Source organism: Protomyctophum parallelum, assembly GCF_964188405.1.
Source record: "Protomyctophum parallelum genome assembly, chromosome: 19".
Lineage (NCBI taxonomy): Eukaryota > Metazoa > Chordata > Actinopteri > Myctophiformes > Myctophidae > Protomyctophum > Protomyctophum parallelum.
The window spans coordinates 21809977-21826655 of record NC_139717.1 but is presented as its reverse complement, the minus strand read 5'-3'; the positions used below and the strand labels follow the sequence as shown (position 1 = coordinate 21826655).

The window sequence follows — 16679 nt, the reverse complement described above, 5'->3', positions numbered from 1 at the left end:
GGACACATAGGTGAACGGGCGGACACATAGGTGAACGGGCGGACACATAGGTGAACGGGCGGACACATAGGTGAACGGGCGGACACATAGGTGAACGGGCGGACACATAGGTGAACGGGCGGACACATAGGTGAACGGGCGGACACATAGGTGAACGGGCGGACACATAGGTGCTGTCCCTTGGAGTGGTTGCACCACTCAAAAAGAGGACATGGTTAGTTGGTGTGAGAGAAGAGGAGGCATGAGGACAGGGTGAGATGGAGGCATGAAGATTCGCTATGGCGACCCCTGAAGGGAAGAGCCGATATAGGAAAATAATGAATGAATGAAGGAAGGAACGAATAGTCTTTTGAATGAAATGTAAATTTGTTTTTTGTTTTTTTTGTCATATTTTATTCATCTGAAAGGTTTTAGTTTGAGTTCATAGACTCCATATAGACTCCATAAGGCTGTGATGTTTGACCTTTCTTCTGCACTTTCTCTTCTCCCTCCTCAGGCAACAACAGCTCCTATACTAGCCATGTATACGAATCCCCTCTAAGGACACTGGAATGTCCGGGGTCGGTGGTAACCCCTCAAATTCCAGTCAGGGGGGAAGCAAGGGGGGGGGGGGGGATTTGGAGGCTCCTCACGAGACAGAGGTTGTATAACCTGCGGTGTAATGGGAGAAAGAGGTCCTCGTTCATCAGGGGGGAGAGATAAGGTTAAGCCTTAATTCTTCAGGCTTAAGGTCACACACGGGAATACATGTGCTGTGTCGGACTCACGCGAGAGAGAGAGAGAGAGAGAGATAGAGCAAGAGCTGAACAAACAGACTCCACATGTGTGTACCGTATGACGCACGCATGCATGCACGCACGCATGCATGCACGCACGCATGCATGCACGCACGCACAGAGAACAGTGGGGCGGCTAATGGTATATAGTCACGGAGCAGCTGTGCAGTGATTCAAATTTACAGTATGACACAGAGTAACCCTGCAGGGGTTAAACCCATGACTCTGCTTTGAGAGATATAATAGAGTCCAGTGTTGTTTATGGCAGCAAATTTCTCATTTAGTTTTAGTCATAGTCTTTGGAATAAAACTAAGTTTTAGTCACATTTCAGTCACCTGGAATGTTTTAGTGTTAGTCTAGTTTTAGTCGACTAAATATCATAAGATTTTAGTCGTCTAAATCTACAGTTCTCTCGTTAATTCAGTCGACTAAAATATATTTTGGCATCGTAATGACTGATGTTACACTTGCTGAAAATAGCCGATCTACCAGCTCACACCGCGTCGCAGCGAGCTGGTAGATCAGCTATTTTCAGCATGCAAAAGTTTAAAATAACTTATACTGGATCTCTTGTCCACTAGTCCCTTCCTAACATTTTAGTCTAGTTTTTATTTGTTGACAAAATTGTCAATATATTTAGTCTTAGTTTTACTCATCATAGCTTCGTTTTAATTTAGTTTCCTTTCCATTTAGTTTTCGTCAGTAAAACAAGGTAGTCGACGAACATTTTTCGTCATAGTTTTAGTTGACGAAATCAACACTGATATAGACTGTCTGAAATGTTTGATAATATCACAATAACGCTTTGGTCTTCTGCCCCTGCAAGGGAATGTATGTCTTTATAAACGATTGTAAAACATAGATTGGTTACGACGTAACGTAACATTTCTAGTAGCTAATTGGCTGTTGTTGGTTACGTAACCGTTACATAACCAACGACAGCCAATTAGCTACTACAAACGTTATGCAAAGCTCGGCCAATCACAGTGGAAGTTAGGTAGGTTACTCCAGAAGAAGAACAATAAGAAAGTGTGACAATAACTATAGTCTGTCTGCCCTTTGGACAACCACACTAATAAGCATTAGTGAGGACAAATTATATGACAATTATGTTGAAAATGGGTGAAGTGGTAATTTAAGAGCTTAAGAAAGTGATTATTTTTACAGGCTGCCCAAATGAAATAATGAATGAATAAATTAATGATTGAATGAATTTAATGAATGAATGAATGAATGAATGAATTGTATCTATCCAATCTATCCAAACATATACAGACAGGTGATGAACAGCAATCATAAAAGGACATCAAAACCATACATCGCTTGCTCTGGGTGCATGGGATCTCTGTCGGTTTGTAAACTCCGAAAGAACTTTGTCGCTCTTACATGTAAAGTGGCTTGAGATTGTTGTGATTTGGCACATTAATAAAAATTGAATTGAATTGAATCGAATCAGAAACAACAAAACAATATTAGGAGAAAAAAAAGCACTTGACATACAAATGTGTTTTGAAAAGCGTTTTAAAAGAAGACACCGACTCTGCTATACATAGCCCTATAGGGAGCCAAGGGCAACTCTCTAACCCATGGCCTTTGATGTACTCTGTAAACATCTCTGCACCGTCAATACTAAGGGCACCGGTTCAGATGGTTTGGGACGACGCTATCATCATCAAGGAGGGCCATGGAGCAGGGACGTGCACACATATATAGGCATCAACGGGGGGCTTCAGCCCCCTGCCCTTTTTACCCGTCTGTAAAACAACTGCCCTCTCCAGACCACCAATGCAGCGTTCACTATGGTGAAAAAGATGCACAAAATGCCACTCCTGCACTTGAACACAATATTTTGCGTTGAGCAAATTTGTCTAGAAATCCAATGTTGTATACACCGCATCTCCACTAGATAAAGAGTGCTGGGTTCGCGACCCGAAAATAGCTGATCTACAAGCAAAATAGCAGATCGCGTTGTGAGCTTGTATTGAGCTTGTAGTGAGCTATTTTCGCAATCTTTTGTCCAAAAGTGCCCCTCTTGCGGGGATTTCAGCCCCTGCCCATTCTCTGCACGTCCCTGCCATGAAGCCCACCCCCCCCAAAAAATTCCTCCGTGACCCCCCCCCTCCCTCCCTCCCTCCCTCTGGGCCAATGCAGTCATGAAGGGGTGAAGCGGGGGTCCCCCTGGAGGAATGCTCTGGCCCCGGCGCGGAGAGAGGCTCACTACTAGTAACCATCGATCAACTCCCCCTTTCAACGCCCTTTGACCCATCCCTCCGCTCATGTCTCCTATAACCTCATAAACCTTGTCATGCTGTCTCCAAGTTCAAGGTAAAGTAGCCTTGCCGAGCCATGAGGCCCATAGGGCAGGAGCCTATCTCCTGTTTCTGTATAGTGTGAGGCAGCTTGACCCCCCTGGACATGACGCTAGCATGTCGCAGGGACTTACCCCCCAATCCAACCCTTGATGCTGAGTGTCAAGCAGGGAGGCATTGGGTCCCGTCTTTGGTATGACCCGGCCGGGGATTGAACCCCGACCTCCCAGTCTCAGGGCGGACACTCTAACCACAAGGCCACTGGGCTGGTTAGAAGTGGTGTAAGGTAACTAAGTACATTTACTTCAGTACTGTACCTAAGTATACCATTTTGAGGTATTTGTACTTTACTTGAGTATTTGCGATGTCCAGTGCTCAGATGCAAATATTGTACTTTTACTCCACTAGTGCACTTATTTGAAAACTTTAGTTTCTATAGTTCCTTTGGTTATTATTGCAAAACATTTCCCACTTCAGCCCGGTATTCATTTCGGCCATTTGAAAATAGCCAAAATAGCCGAAAGCAGAGCTTGTAGATCTGCTATTTTCAAAAGATTTGTATACATTTAAACGAATGTAAACATTCTGCATAATGAGTATACTTTCTACTTTTGGTACTTCATGAAGTGCATTTCGATGCCAATGCTTTTGCAATTTTACTCAAGTACATTTCCGGACTTTTACCTGTAACAGAGTATTTCTATATTGCAAGTATTGATATTTTTACTTATAATAAAGGAAAACATTCAAGTACTTTTCCCACCACTGCCCAAGTTGCACTGAAGCGGTCCGTGGCACATTATATCAAGTATAGGCTCCACATATGGACTGTAGGCTGCCACAGTAGGCCTGGTTTCAAAGGATACGCAGCGCACACCAGAGACGCTTGCTAACACTGTTGATTTTGACCGCAAATTTAGATTTTAGTTTTAGTTTAGATTTTGGACATAGCCTTTTGAAAAATGTAATCTCCAAAGTAACTATAGTAACTAAAGTTTTCAAATAATTGTAGTGGAGTACAAAGTACACATTTTGTCCCTGAGATGCAGTGGAGTAGAAGTAGGGGGGGGGGGGGGGGGGGTGGGGGGTTATGACTATTTATATGCATTTTGCTGTATTACCTCATATTGTCTTTGCTTATAAATGCTTATAATGCTTATAATTGCCTATGAATCCCTCTGGATTAAGAGTGTCTGCTACATATGTTTAATTGTAAATTGAGACAAAGCATGGAGCATATTTAGGCCCGGTGGCTCTGTTTATATTCCACTATATGGTTTGCGGCGGGGCTGTTAGTGGGCATCATCATTTGCTTAATGGTTTTCCTGGAATGTGAGGTTCACAGAGAGGCCAGATTGCAACGAGCGATTGAGCTTGATAAAGGAAATAAAATAATGATAGATAAACATACTCAGCTGTTCTCCTTGCTTTGTTGCTTTCATGCATATAGGATAATTCCATCGACTTCAAATATAGAGCAGGAAGACGATGGTTCTCAATGTCGGGTTAGGAGACAGCAAGGGGTTCAAATGGACCCTTACAGGTCTGTAACTCTGATAGTGTACAAATGGACCCTTACAGGTCTGTAACTCTGATAGTGTACAAATGGACCCTTACAGGTCTGTAACTCTGATAGTGTACAAATGGACCCTTACAGGTCTGTAACTCTGATAGTGTACGCACACGCACACACAAATGGTGCATTTATATAGCGCCTTTATCCAAGGCGCTTTACATTCACCCATTCACACACACATTCATGATGCCCAAGGACACTTCGGCATGTAGACAGGAGGAGCCGGGATTCGAACCGGACCTGCTCTATACCTCCTGAGCCACACAGTCGCCCCACACACACACACACCCACGCACAGAGAGAGAAAGAGAGAGAGAGAGAGAGAGAGAGGGGGCTGATTACACAGTACTACTGATATCTCTCAACATTTGGAAGTGATTGTAGGCAGGTCTGGGAACAGGTCGATCCACGCTGAGCTGAACTCCAGAGCAAACACATGTCACTAAAGCACTGATATATCCTCCGTTCACAAAGCTGAATGAACTCAGTCTGGGCTATACTCTCTAGAGCAGGCATGTCCAAAGTCTGTCTTGGCAATCGTGGCGCACAAGGGCAGATTTTCTTTAATAGAATGTTTTTTTTGTTATGGCCCACCAGTACATGACTGATTAATTTTATTGATTGATTCTTTATTTAAGTGTCACGCTTCCGAAAGAAGCACTGCCCATATGGACATACAGGACACTTTTTTTTTTACAGTTTACATAAACAATGACAATAAACCGACATGACGGTTTGCAAACAATGATCAAGTGAATACCAAACTGACTAATAAACCCCAGATCCTTGCAAAGCAGATTACATAATATACAGCATAAAATAAAATACCATAAAATAAAATACACCATTAGGCCTGTAACAAGAGACACATACTACCTACTTGAAGAGCTGGGATTGTCTTCTACTCCAGGCTCTAGAAACAAACTGGGCTGTCCTAAATACTTTTTACATTATTAATAAATAACCAGTCTAAAAAATACCGTAAGAGGGCACTTTTGGACAAAAAGTCGCAACCCCGCACTCTTTATCTACTGGAGATGCGGTGTAAGACATGGATTTCTAAACAAATTTGTTCAACGCAAAGGAGTGGCATTTTTGCATCTCTTTCGCCATAGTAAATGCTGCATTCATGGTCTTGTTTTGCAGCCCCCGTTGATGTCTATATATATATGTGCACGTCCCTGACTGGCTCCGACGCCTGAAGAAGTTTGGAGTATAGGACACCGCATCCTCAGGCTGCACTAGCACAACTCATTGAAGGTATCCCTATCAGGCAGTGTCACTCACAGCCTCGTATGGGAACCGCACTGCCCGAGAAAACATGGGCCTACCGCAGCCCATAATGAGCTCCCCCGAGCTCCAGGGGACTGTCCAACAAGCGGTGCGTATAGCCAAAGCCCAGCACATCATCAAGGACAAACACCCACCTGCTGCTATGCTCATGCACCTTGGAGTCTATATGCAGATGTCAGAAGTCGGTGGGACGAACCCACATTTAGGCATGCCAAAATATGGAGTCTGGCCCAGGCAGATGTCAGCCTTGTGATGTCCCCTTGTATGCCCATATATGGAGTTATTAGGCCTCTTGTGGCGCTATGGAGTCTGGCCCGGGCAGAGGCCTTTTGTGGCGGTTCTCGACAACCGTGGGTCCGACCGACTTGACATATGGGCTTTTAACTGTGACAGAAGGTCGCATTTACTATGACATCCCTGATGATATAATAATAATAATAATAATAATAATAAACCTTTATTTATATAGCACCTTTCAAAACGAGGTTACAAAGTGCTTTACAAAAAAATAAGAACAAATGCAGTGCACACCATAAAACAACAGTTTACAATAATAAAAATAAAGAACAGGCAATGTACAGAAATGCGGTAGGACATAAGAACAATAGGGAACGTTAGAAAACGTTTAGGTGTTAAAAGCAGCTTTATAAAAGTGAGTTTTTAGGAGGGATTTAAAGCGGGGGACGGATTCTGCGAGCCTTATCTCGAGGGGGAGGGCATTCCAGAGAGTTGGGGCTCTGAGTGCAAAGGTCCGGTCACCTTTTGTTTTCAACTTGGAAGTTGGGATTACTAAGAGCGCCTTTTCTGAGGACCTTAAGGTGCGCTGTGGATGTCATGTGATGTCACGATGACCTGGGGGGCTTGCCTAGGGTGACCAACAAACCAAAACACACACACACACACACACACACACACACACACACACACACACACACACACACACACACACACACACACACACACACACACACACACACACACACACACACACACACACACACACACACGCACGCACGCACACACACACGCACTGATGGGAAATGCTGCAGTAGATTCCATAGTTAACTGCGACCTGTAAACGCAAATCTTTGCTATTATGTGGGGCTTCTTGGAACAAAATATTTTGAGATGGGGGTCGGCTGACAAATTATAGGTCTTAATGGCTTAACAAAAGCAAAACACTGACTTTGACAGTGCAAAATGAGTTTGGGGGGATACGGCTTGTTAAGAAGGGGCTCTCCTGTCCACTCTGTGACATTATTGTACATACTGTCATCACTGTATGTTTTGCCTATACGTCCTGTTTTGGCTCCCCTCTTTAAAACAAGCTTATAGCCCACTACTAGTGGGCTATAAGTGTGTGGGGGGGATCTGTCCGGCACTGTCATTGGTCACCAGGAATCATGCACCAATTTAAAAACCACAAGCAGCCTCGACCAGCCCCCTTAGCTATCACACCACCTCAAAAGATAGACAGACACACACACACAGAGAGAGAGAGAGAGAGAGAGAGAGAGAGAGAGAGAGAGAGAGAGAGAGAGAGAGAGAGAGAGAGAGAGAGAGAGAGAGAGAGTGCGAGAGTGTGTGTGTGTGTGTCAGAGAGAGGGAGAGCCAGAGGGAGAGATAGAGAGACAGACAGACAGACAGAGAGTTGACATTAGTGTGTGTGTGTGTGTGTGTGTGTGAGAGACCATGCCTGCGTACTCCACCAACATGAGGCTCAAGTTCCCCGTGGTGGCGTTGACCCTGGAGATTATCACCATCATCCTGTTCGCCGTGTTTGTGGTTTACGACGACGGCAAGGCCCCCCACCATGACGAGGGCCACGGGACCGCCGACCCCGGCAACGGCACGGAGCCGGATGACCCCATGACCCTCTACCCCAGTAAGTTCGGACAGTATAACTGAGTGGACACACCTGACCGGTCAGTGCAGTGCACTGTTGTTGTTTTTAGCCATAGTCTCTAGGACTTTAGTCGACTACATCTACAGTTGATTTAGTCGACTAAAATGTATTTTGGCGGGCCTTGATGCCGTCATAATGACTGATTTTACACTTGCTGAAGATTGCAGATCTGCTATTTTCAGCATGCAACCAAGTGTAAAATTACTTACTGGATGTCCACTTCCTAACATTTTAGTCTAGTTTTTATTTGTTGACGAAATTGTCAAAACATTTAGTCTCATAGATTTAGTCATCATAGCTTAGTTTTCATTTAGTTTCCATTTAGTTTTTGTCAGTGAAAAAAGGTAGTCGTTCAACAATCAGGAGTTCAAAGTGAGGACAAAACAGGCATGGCTTTATCATCCAGGAACACTTGACTTGACACTTTAATTAAATTGAACAAAGCAACAGTTTGTTAGTGATGTTTATGTTGATACATGTTGCCTGCACCACTAGATATGGACTGAAATATTGCACTTATATACGTGAATACATTTCCCTCTTTCACAGATCATCGGCGTTAATTTGATTCATTTGTAACTCTGAGAGTGTGCAAAACACCAAATGGACCGTTATGGCTCAGTAACTCTGAGAGCCCCTTTCCACCGGTTGGTTCCCAATGGGAACCGGTTCAGTTCTTTGTGGTTCTTAGTCCATGAGCCAGAGCTCCAACATTGAAACGTTAATTGAATGCCACAGACGAAAAACAGTCTAAGTCCACACTATTGATCCATAATGTATAAATGATAGATACGGGTTCAGGACAACGAGGCCTTTTCGTGGAGGGGTCAGAATGAAATTTGGACTTAGACTGTTTTTCGTCTGTGGTACTCAATTATGAATTGAGTGGGCAAAACTATACCTATATTAGATTTTTATCACCATGAAACTTCCCCAGTTGTATACTTACACGAAGACAATGATTTATTGTATTACAAATTTTAACTTTTTAAATATGCAAATATTATTATATAGGAATATATGCAAAAAAATAAAATTATGAAAAAGCTGCTAGTGTGGAAGGTTTATCATCTATTAATTTACTTATATTGATCCTATAAACAATTGAATATAGTTATAGTTTTGCCCACTCAATTCATAATTGACGTTCCAATTTTGGAGCTCTGGCTCATGGACTAAGAACCAAAAAGAACTGAACCGGTGGAAAAATTATAAATGGATAAATCAAACACTGTGTGTGTCCCCTGAAGATGAAAAGAGATATATTCCCCCCCACCCCCTGTATTTTGTAATGGGACTTGTTTTATTTTGACGTTGTGGTCATTTTTGCATGCCGCAGTGTTGATTTTGACAGCAAATTTAGATTTTTGTTTTAGTCATAGTCTATTGAATAGTTTACTTTTAGTCACATTTTATTCACCTGGAATGTTTTAGTGTTAGTCTAGTTTGAGTCGACTGAATATCATAACATTTTAGTCGACTAATTCTACAGCTGATTTAGTCGACTAAAATATGTTTTGGCAGGCCTTGATGCTGTTGTAATGGCGGATTTTATGCTTGGCTGCACGCTGAAAATAGCCGATCTACGGGCTTGTAGATCTGCTATTCTCAGCAGATTCTCAGACTTGTCTTTTATAGTTCTACCGGATCTCTTGTCCACTAGTCCCTCTCTAACATATTAGTCTAGTTTTTAATTTGTTGTCAAACTGTCAATATATTTTAGTCACAGTTTTAGTCGTCATAGCTTAGTTCTTATTTATTCAGTTTTCCTCTGTGAAAAAAGGTATAGTCGACATTTTTCCGTCATAGTTTTTAGTCGACCTAATCGACACTGGCATGGTGATAGTCGAGGCCACGCTGTAAACAAGCCAACGACAGTGCACGGTGGTTTTGCTCATAAATGGGTGTGGCAGGCGTGAGCCAACGAGATTAGCCAGTGGTGGAAAAAGTAACTAAGTATATGCACTCAAGTACTGTTTTCAAGTGCAATTTTGAGGTACTTGTACTGTACTTTCCTTGAGTATATTTCCAATTTCCAATGCTTTTTTAAATTCTGGACATTTACTTGTAACAGAGCATATATATATTGCAGAATTGCTACTTAAAACATTTGTGGTACTTATTTTCTTCCCCACCACTGAGATTAGCTCAGTGCTCAATCTCAAGTCTGTCTGAGGCCTCATACACACACATCAACCGAGTACATAGTGCCTGAGCAGCACTGTGTTGTAGGTCCAATGGGGGGTATGTGTACTCCTCCTAGGGGCACGATGAGGTACTACACAAGGTACACGAGAGAAAGCGGAACATGGAGAAGTTGTATTTTAATAACTAGACCTGTACGTGCCCTCAGCTACCGGCCTACTTGGGAGCGATGCACCATGGGAACCTAATAATACCCGTTGTCAACTTGTCATAGCACCCGTTTAAACTATCTGTCTATCCTATCCTTTTGTGCCCATGTATAATTATGGAGATCTCTGTAGTATCAATACCCGTTGTCATAGCACCAATTTTAACTGTCTGTCTGTGTCCCATATATCTGTGTCCCACATGGAGATTTCTGTATCTGTCTGATCTGCCTGTGGCTAAAGAGTGCAAACTGACTGTGCAAAGTGGACTGGTTAAATAATCAATTGGCAGGTGTGTGGTTGCCATGGCAATCAATTGGCTGAGGGAGAGGCTGGAAATTGCACAGGTGAGGACACTTGGGCTAATCAGGCCCACTGGCAGAGCCTGACCAGAGCCCTTTGTGGTGGTTCTGGAGAACCGTGGGTCCGACCGACTCGATACCGGGCACTGCACTCCCTGCGGGAGTGTGGAACACGTGTGTCAAATTTCAAACGGTTCTCGAATTTCAAACGGTGCATTACAACCGTACACACACACACGCAGACAGACAGACAGACAGACAGACAGACATGGAACTGTTTGTTCCACCAGAAAACATTGGTATAATCTTGTGCGAAGCTGTTGATTTGTTAAATGTGTTCAACCACATTGTCTATACCCCGGCTTCTGTATGTTGCAGACCGTGCACCCATGACTGTTTTCATGTTGCTTGATCCAATATTTTAGATGTTTGATATTTCAGTTTTATCAGACAACACCCCCTTCCTAATAAAAATATCCAAATATTGAAACATGCAACTTTAAAACAAGTAAAACTGTCTGGGTTGGACATTTAAATGAACCCAGAATTGTTGAATTGTGTATTATAAAATGTAATTAGGATGAATAATGTAAACCGCGCCAGGTGCCTGCTGCTGTTCCATGATTAATCCTTATGCGGCCTGTTTCCAGATGTCTACAATCAGGAGTTCAAAGTGAGGGAAATAAGGCATACATAAGGAATGCCGTCCCCCGCCTGGGGGTCAAATCAGGCACGGCTTTATCATCAAGAGACACTTGAGACAACCTGTTGGGACTTTAATTAAATTGAATTGATTTGGAGGGGTCCTAGCCTGATGAAACACTGCCCAAAGAGACGTAATATGAGAAATGAGCTGGAGATTTTGTTCTGGATATGGAGCGGATATGAAAACATGCAGAGGCATGCCAAATTCATAACTTGATGCACTTTACACAATAATGCTATTATTGTAACCAGCGGCGGTTCTGTGTACATATAAGTGCAGTTATCAGCTGCTTTTTCTTTACATTTCCATTTTTCAATTAAATTCCATTACATCGACATTAACCCTATATCTCACTGTATATGCAAGCTCTTCGGAAATAGCTGAACACAGCAATGCGACGCAATGTACTGTAGATCGGCTACTTTTGAAAATGCTTTGTCAAATTTCGAAAAGGTTTAGTACTTTTACATGGAAGTGAAAGTTTTAATGCAGGCCTTCTTAACTTGTACAACAGAGTATTTTGTTTTTGGTATCATTACTTTTACTTACAGTAAGTGAAACAATCTGAGTTTAGGTTGCATTGCGATTTTGGTCATTGTGTACTTTTTGTGCATTTTTCGGAATACTTTGAGCCTTGCCTATACGCACCCGTCTCTGGTCATTTGTGCAAACGACTTTGTTGCCTATATTAGGTGTTTTGGTTTCAAAAGGGAGAGAGAAAAACATAAAAGCCTCTGCGAACGCTCCAGGAAATGAGGCAGAAATATTTGTGGCATATAGGAGTGAGAGTGAACCTTGTGCAGCCCACCAGCCAAGACCCAGCCCGCAACAGCCCTGCCAATCGGGCTCAGCCCTATTGGCATGAAATGTTGCGCGTTGGTCTGGCGAGTGGGAGGCGCCCTGGGTTCAATCCCCGCCACCAGTAATGCTACAATCTGGCGTAGTCGGCAGGACGTGGTGCGTGATATCCTCGCGTGAGGGACACGAGGAACATCGTGTGCGGCGGCCAGCGGTGTTAAGTGAGAAGCGCAAGGACGCGATTGAAAGACTGGGGGGGGGGGCCCTGCCAATCGGGTTCAGCCCTATTGGCGTTGGGCTGGTGAGTGGGAGGCCCGGGTTCAATCCCTGCTCCGGCGCAATGCTACACTTGCATGTTCCACTATCCTAACCAATAACAGTGCAGAGGGGCGTCGCTCCAAGTGTGGTGATGTCAGTGTTCTCTGCTTTGTTCTACTGGGGAGGAGGAGGAGGAGGAGGAGGGGGCGGGCACATGGGTTGGTGAACCAATCGGGAGCCGGCGTCGGTTTCCAGCGTTAGTTTGAATCCGCACCCTCTGGTAGTCCATTGAAAGCTTACAGACAGCATGATCAAATCCAGAGGGGATTCCCCCCCCCCCCCCCCCAAGGCCACACTAACCCATCTCCATAGACTGGATTGCCTCTAGTAGAGTATATGACCTAACATTTGGGCGTAGTGCCAGTCACTATATTGGCTGCTGTCCAATGTCTCTCTCCATAGCAGCACACGCAGCCACTATAGTAGAATGGCATTCCATAGTTTTAACCTCTTACAACCCACATCATGTACTTTGTTGGTCCCGCATTGGGTCAGTCTATGCATAGATGGCTCAAGGAGTGGAAATAGCAGATCTACAAGCTCTGCAGCGGGTCGCTTTGCGCTGCGCTGTGAGCAACCCATGCACAAGGTTCCCAGTTCGATCCCTGTGGGCTCCCCCCCAGAGTTAGTGTTGAAGTCTGAAATGTCTTTATTGGGAACAATCTCTTGAGATGAACCATCTCGTTTTCAAGGGGGTCCGCAATTCACGAACTCCACGTCATACATAAAGACCCTTTTTTCATACATAAAGACACGCATGCGCGTACGCAGGCATGCACGCACGCACGCACGCACGCACGCACGCACACCAGTCAATTGATGAAGCATCTGTTGATGAATGTTTGCAGTTTGTTAGAAGTTCTCCCTATAGCCTGGTTTCCAACCTGACTCGCTGCGTTCCGCGCATTTGTTTTGTCACTTCGCTATACTCAGTCTGGCCAGCCTCCTGTTTGACTTGTATTTCATAACGTCACCTGTTACGTAGCTACGTTGTTACATAGCCACGTTGTTGCTGATTGGATGTTGTTCCAAGGAAACAATACGGTTAGGGTATTTACGTCATTAGCCACTCTTGTCCATGCTTTTCTCACTGTTGAAAACATTTGCGCCAGTTCGAGATTCGAGAATAACACCTACAGTTAAAAGTAAACACTAGTTTGATTCATGCAGTAGTCCACTATGTCTGATTCAGTAGTACAAAAGAAAACTGCTGGCTGTGTGGGGTGAGTTTAGTGAACGATAAGGGGACGTCGCAGGGCAACAGCAGTAGCTGTGTGGGGTGAGTTTAGTGAACGATAAGGGGACGTCGCAGGACGACAGCAGTAGCTGTGTGGGGTGAGTTTAGTAAACGATAAGGGGACGTCGCAGGACGACAGCAGTAGCTGTGTGGGGTGAGTTTAGTAAACGATAAGGGGACGTCGCAGGACGACAGCAGTAGCTGTGTGGGGTGAGTTTAGTGAATGATAAGGGGACGTCGCAGGACATACAAAGTTGACATATATGGAGATACAAGGTTTACACTTCATGCGCACACACACACACACACACACACACACACACACACACACACACACACACACACACACACACACGTGCGAGCACGTACACTCACAGACAGCAGAGGCAAGACGCAAAAAAGTTGACATAATGGAGATACAAGGTTTACACTTCATGCACACACACACGCACTTTACACACACACACACACACACACACGCACACACACACACACACACACACACACACACACACACACACACACACTCACGCGCGCGCACGTACACTCACGGACAGCAGAAGCCAGACGTCAGCCTGTTCCATCGGGAGACACAATGCCAGGAGGAGGCGGGCATTGAACCGACATCCTCCCAAGGTGGCTCTAATGTAAACGGTGACAGAATGCCAAATGGCGACACATTGTTATGTAACAGTGAAACCAAGTAACGAGCAACACCTTTTCCTACGCCACACCCTTGTGTTATTAAAGCTGATGATGAGTTAGCCTGATTTATTGTTAGTTGCACGCCAGTGTCGCTGGACAGTACATTTACTGTGCTTTTGTGCAAATATTTCATATATTAACTTGAATATTTCCGTTTTTCGATTCTAAAATATCAATACGATATAATTTTCTTTTCTCCACAAAATGTAGTTGTCAGCTTTAGGTAGCCTAGTCGAGTCGTTACTTTGCTCATTTACACGTAAGACTAACACTTTCACTAACACATCGTGTGACACATTGCAAGCTTGTAGATCTGCTATTTTCAATAAACTGCCTATCATTCATGACTTCTGCAACTAACTTCGTCGACTAAAACTAAGACGAAAAACGTTCGTTGACTACCTTTTTTCACTGACGAAAACTAAATTAAAACTACATGAAAACTAAGCTATGATGACTAAAAGTGAGGCTAAATATATTGACAATTTTGTCGACAACTAAAACTAGACAAAAATGTTTGCAAGGGACGATAGTGGACAAGAGATCCAGTATAAGTAAGACACAATTCAAGTCATTTTACACTTGGTTGCATGCTGAAAATAGCAGATCTATAAACTCACAACGCGTCGCGCTGCGATGCGTTGTGAGATTGTAAGATCTGCTATTTTTAGCAAGTGTAAAATCTGTCATTTAATTTTTTTAAACTAAAATTAAAATGTGCTGCCAAAAAAAACACTGTGACTATTACTGTAATATTTTGAGGCCAAAACTTTAGTACTTTTACTCAATCAACATGTTCATACACATTACATTTCTGTAAACATTGCAGTAAAACATATAGACAAAATAGACAATCTGCAATAGATAATTTGCAACCTCACAACAATGTGTTGAACTACGTGAGCTTGTAGATCGGTTTCCAACCCACGTCTCTCGGAACCAAAAAAAATATCATATTTTCTTGTTGGATACGATTTTGTCCATAATTCCATGTTGGCATTCCATTAAGAGAGATAACAGGCCAAACGTTGATCAGAATAACACATTTTCTACATTCTCTCCAAATGTGTAGTCTTCTTGTAAATTACTGAAGGCAGATTTTTTTTAACAATAGTCCCATTTGGTTTCATTTTACGCTCTCAAGAGTTAAATAAAATCTACAAGTGTCCATTGTGGTATTACCAACTCTCCATCATTTAGCTGGGGACCACCTGGAACCCCCTCAAGGACCACCGGTGGTCGCCGGACCGCTAGTTGAGTGGCGCAACAATTGAGCATCACGTCTTCTAAATCCAGACAGTTTTCTGAAAAACCCACGTTTCTATGTCAGTGGTTCTCAAACAATTTCATGTCAAGGACCCCTATAATTATGTGTATTTGGCCGCCGACCCCCATCTGAAAAAGTTCCAGGGACCTCCCAAGCAAAGATTTGAGTTAAAAACGTTTGCTCTGAAACAATATATTCAATGATATGCGCCACATTAAAAAAAAAATGCTATTTTTCAAAGATAGCAGACCTGCAAGCTTGTAGATCTGCTATTTTTCAATAGCTAAAGTATAACAATAATGCTTAAAACACCAAATGGGGTTCCCGTTCAAAATGGGTTATTGGAAGTGCTCGTTGGAAATCACTCAACGTTCCTGCATAACACCTGATTTGCACATAATGCAGGAGGCAGCAGTTTTATTGAAAACGTGCGTGCTTCAAATCTCGATCCAACACAAAATAAGGCCTGGACAGATCGAATTTCTTGACAGAAAGTAGATCATAACATGTCTATCTATGGGTTTGATATGAAACTAACACTAACACAAAACTCTGACGCTAATAATCACCCGCACGGAATGTCTTGAGATGAGAATGTCTTGGTAGCTCATAACATTTCCATGGTGGATTTGTATTTAACGAAAACCTTGCAGATATACGTAGAAAGAGGATAATTCAAGCTTTCCGTATGGCTGCAATGTTGGTGAGTTTAATGTCCTTTAATACAACAGATCAGATTCCGATTTTCTACAGTTTGGACGTATGCATTGGCTTTCACCTTTTTGGCTTTCACCTTTTTTCTTTTCATTGATAGTTTTTTGGCTTTCACCTTTTTTCTTTTCATTGATAGAGGGATAGATGAAAGTATAGGCTGACAGGAAACTGGGCTACCAGCCAGGGTGCCTGGACCGCTGAGCCACGGCCCAGGCCAGGCAAAAAGTAGTTTCACTCAGCATAGGCGTTCCCGCACAACTTCCGGGTACAATGATGTCACGTGCAATATAGCCTCTATTTCCGCTCTGCGACGTGCGTGTCGCACGACCACCTCCACCTCCAGGGGGGGCGTTGTCTTCCGTTCTGACACCTTGATGTGTTTAGCAGACGACTAATGTCCTTCATGAGATGATGAGGGGA

At 43.4% G+C, this 16679-nt stretch overlaps 1 protein-coding gene across 1 annotated transcript in view; it reads left to right on the top strand.

Annotated features, from left to right (window-relative positions):
* The first annotated feature begins 7459 nt into the window (after positions 1–7459).
* rhag (Rh associated glycoprotein) overlaps positions 7460–16679 on the top strand; it is a 33636-nt gene continuing 24416 nt past the window's right edge. Inside the window, exon 1 of the mRNA XM_083790012.1 lies at positions 7460–7840. Coding sequence (XP_083646138.1) covers positions 7648–7840 — 193 coding nt within the window. The 5' untranslated portion in view covers positions 7460–7647. The remainder of the gene's footprint in view (positions 7841–16679) is intronic.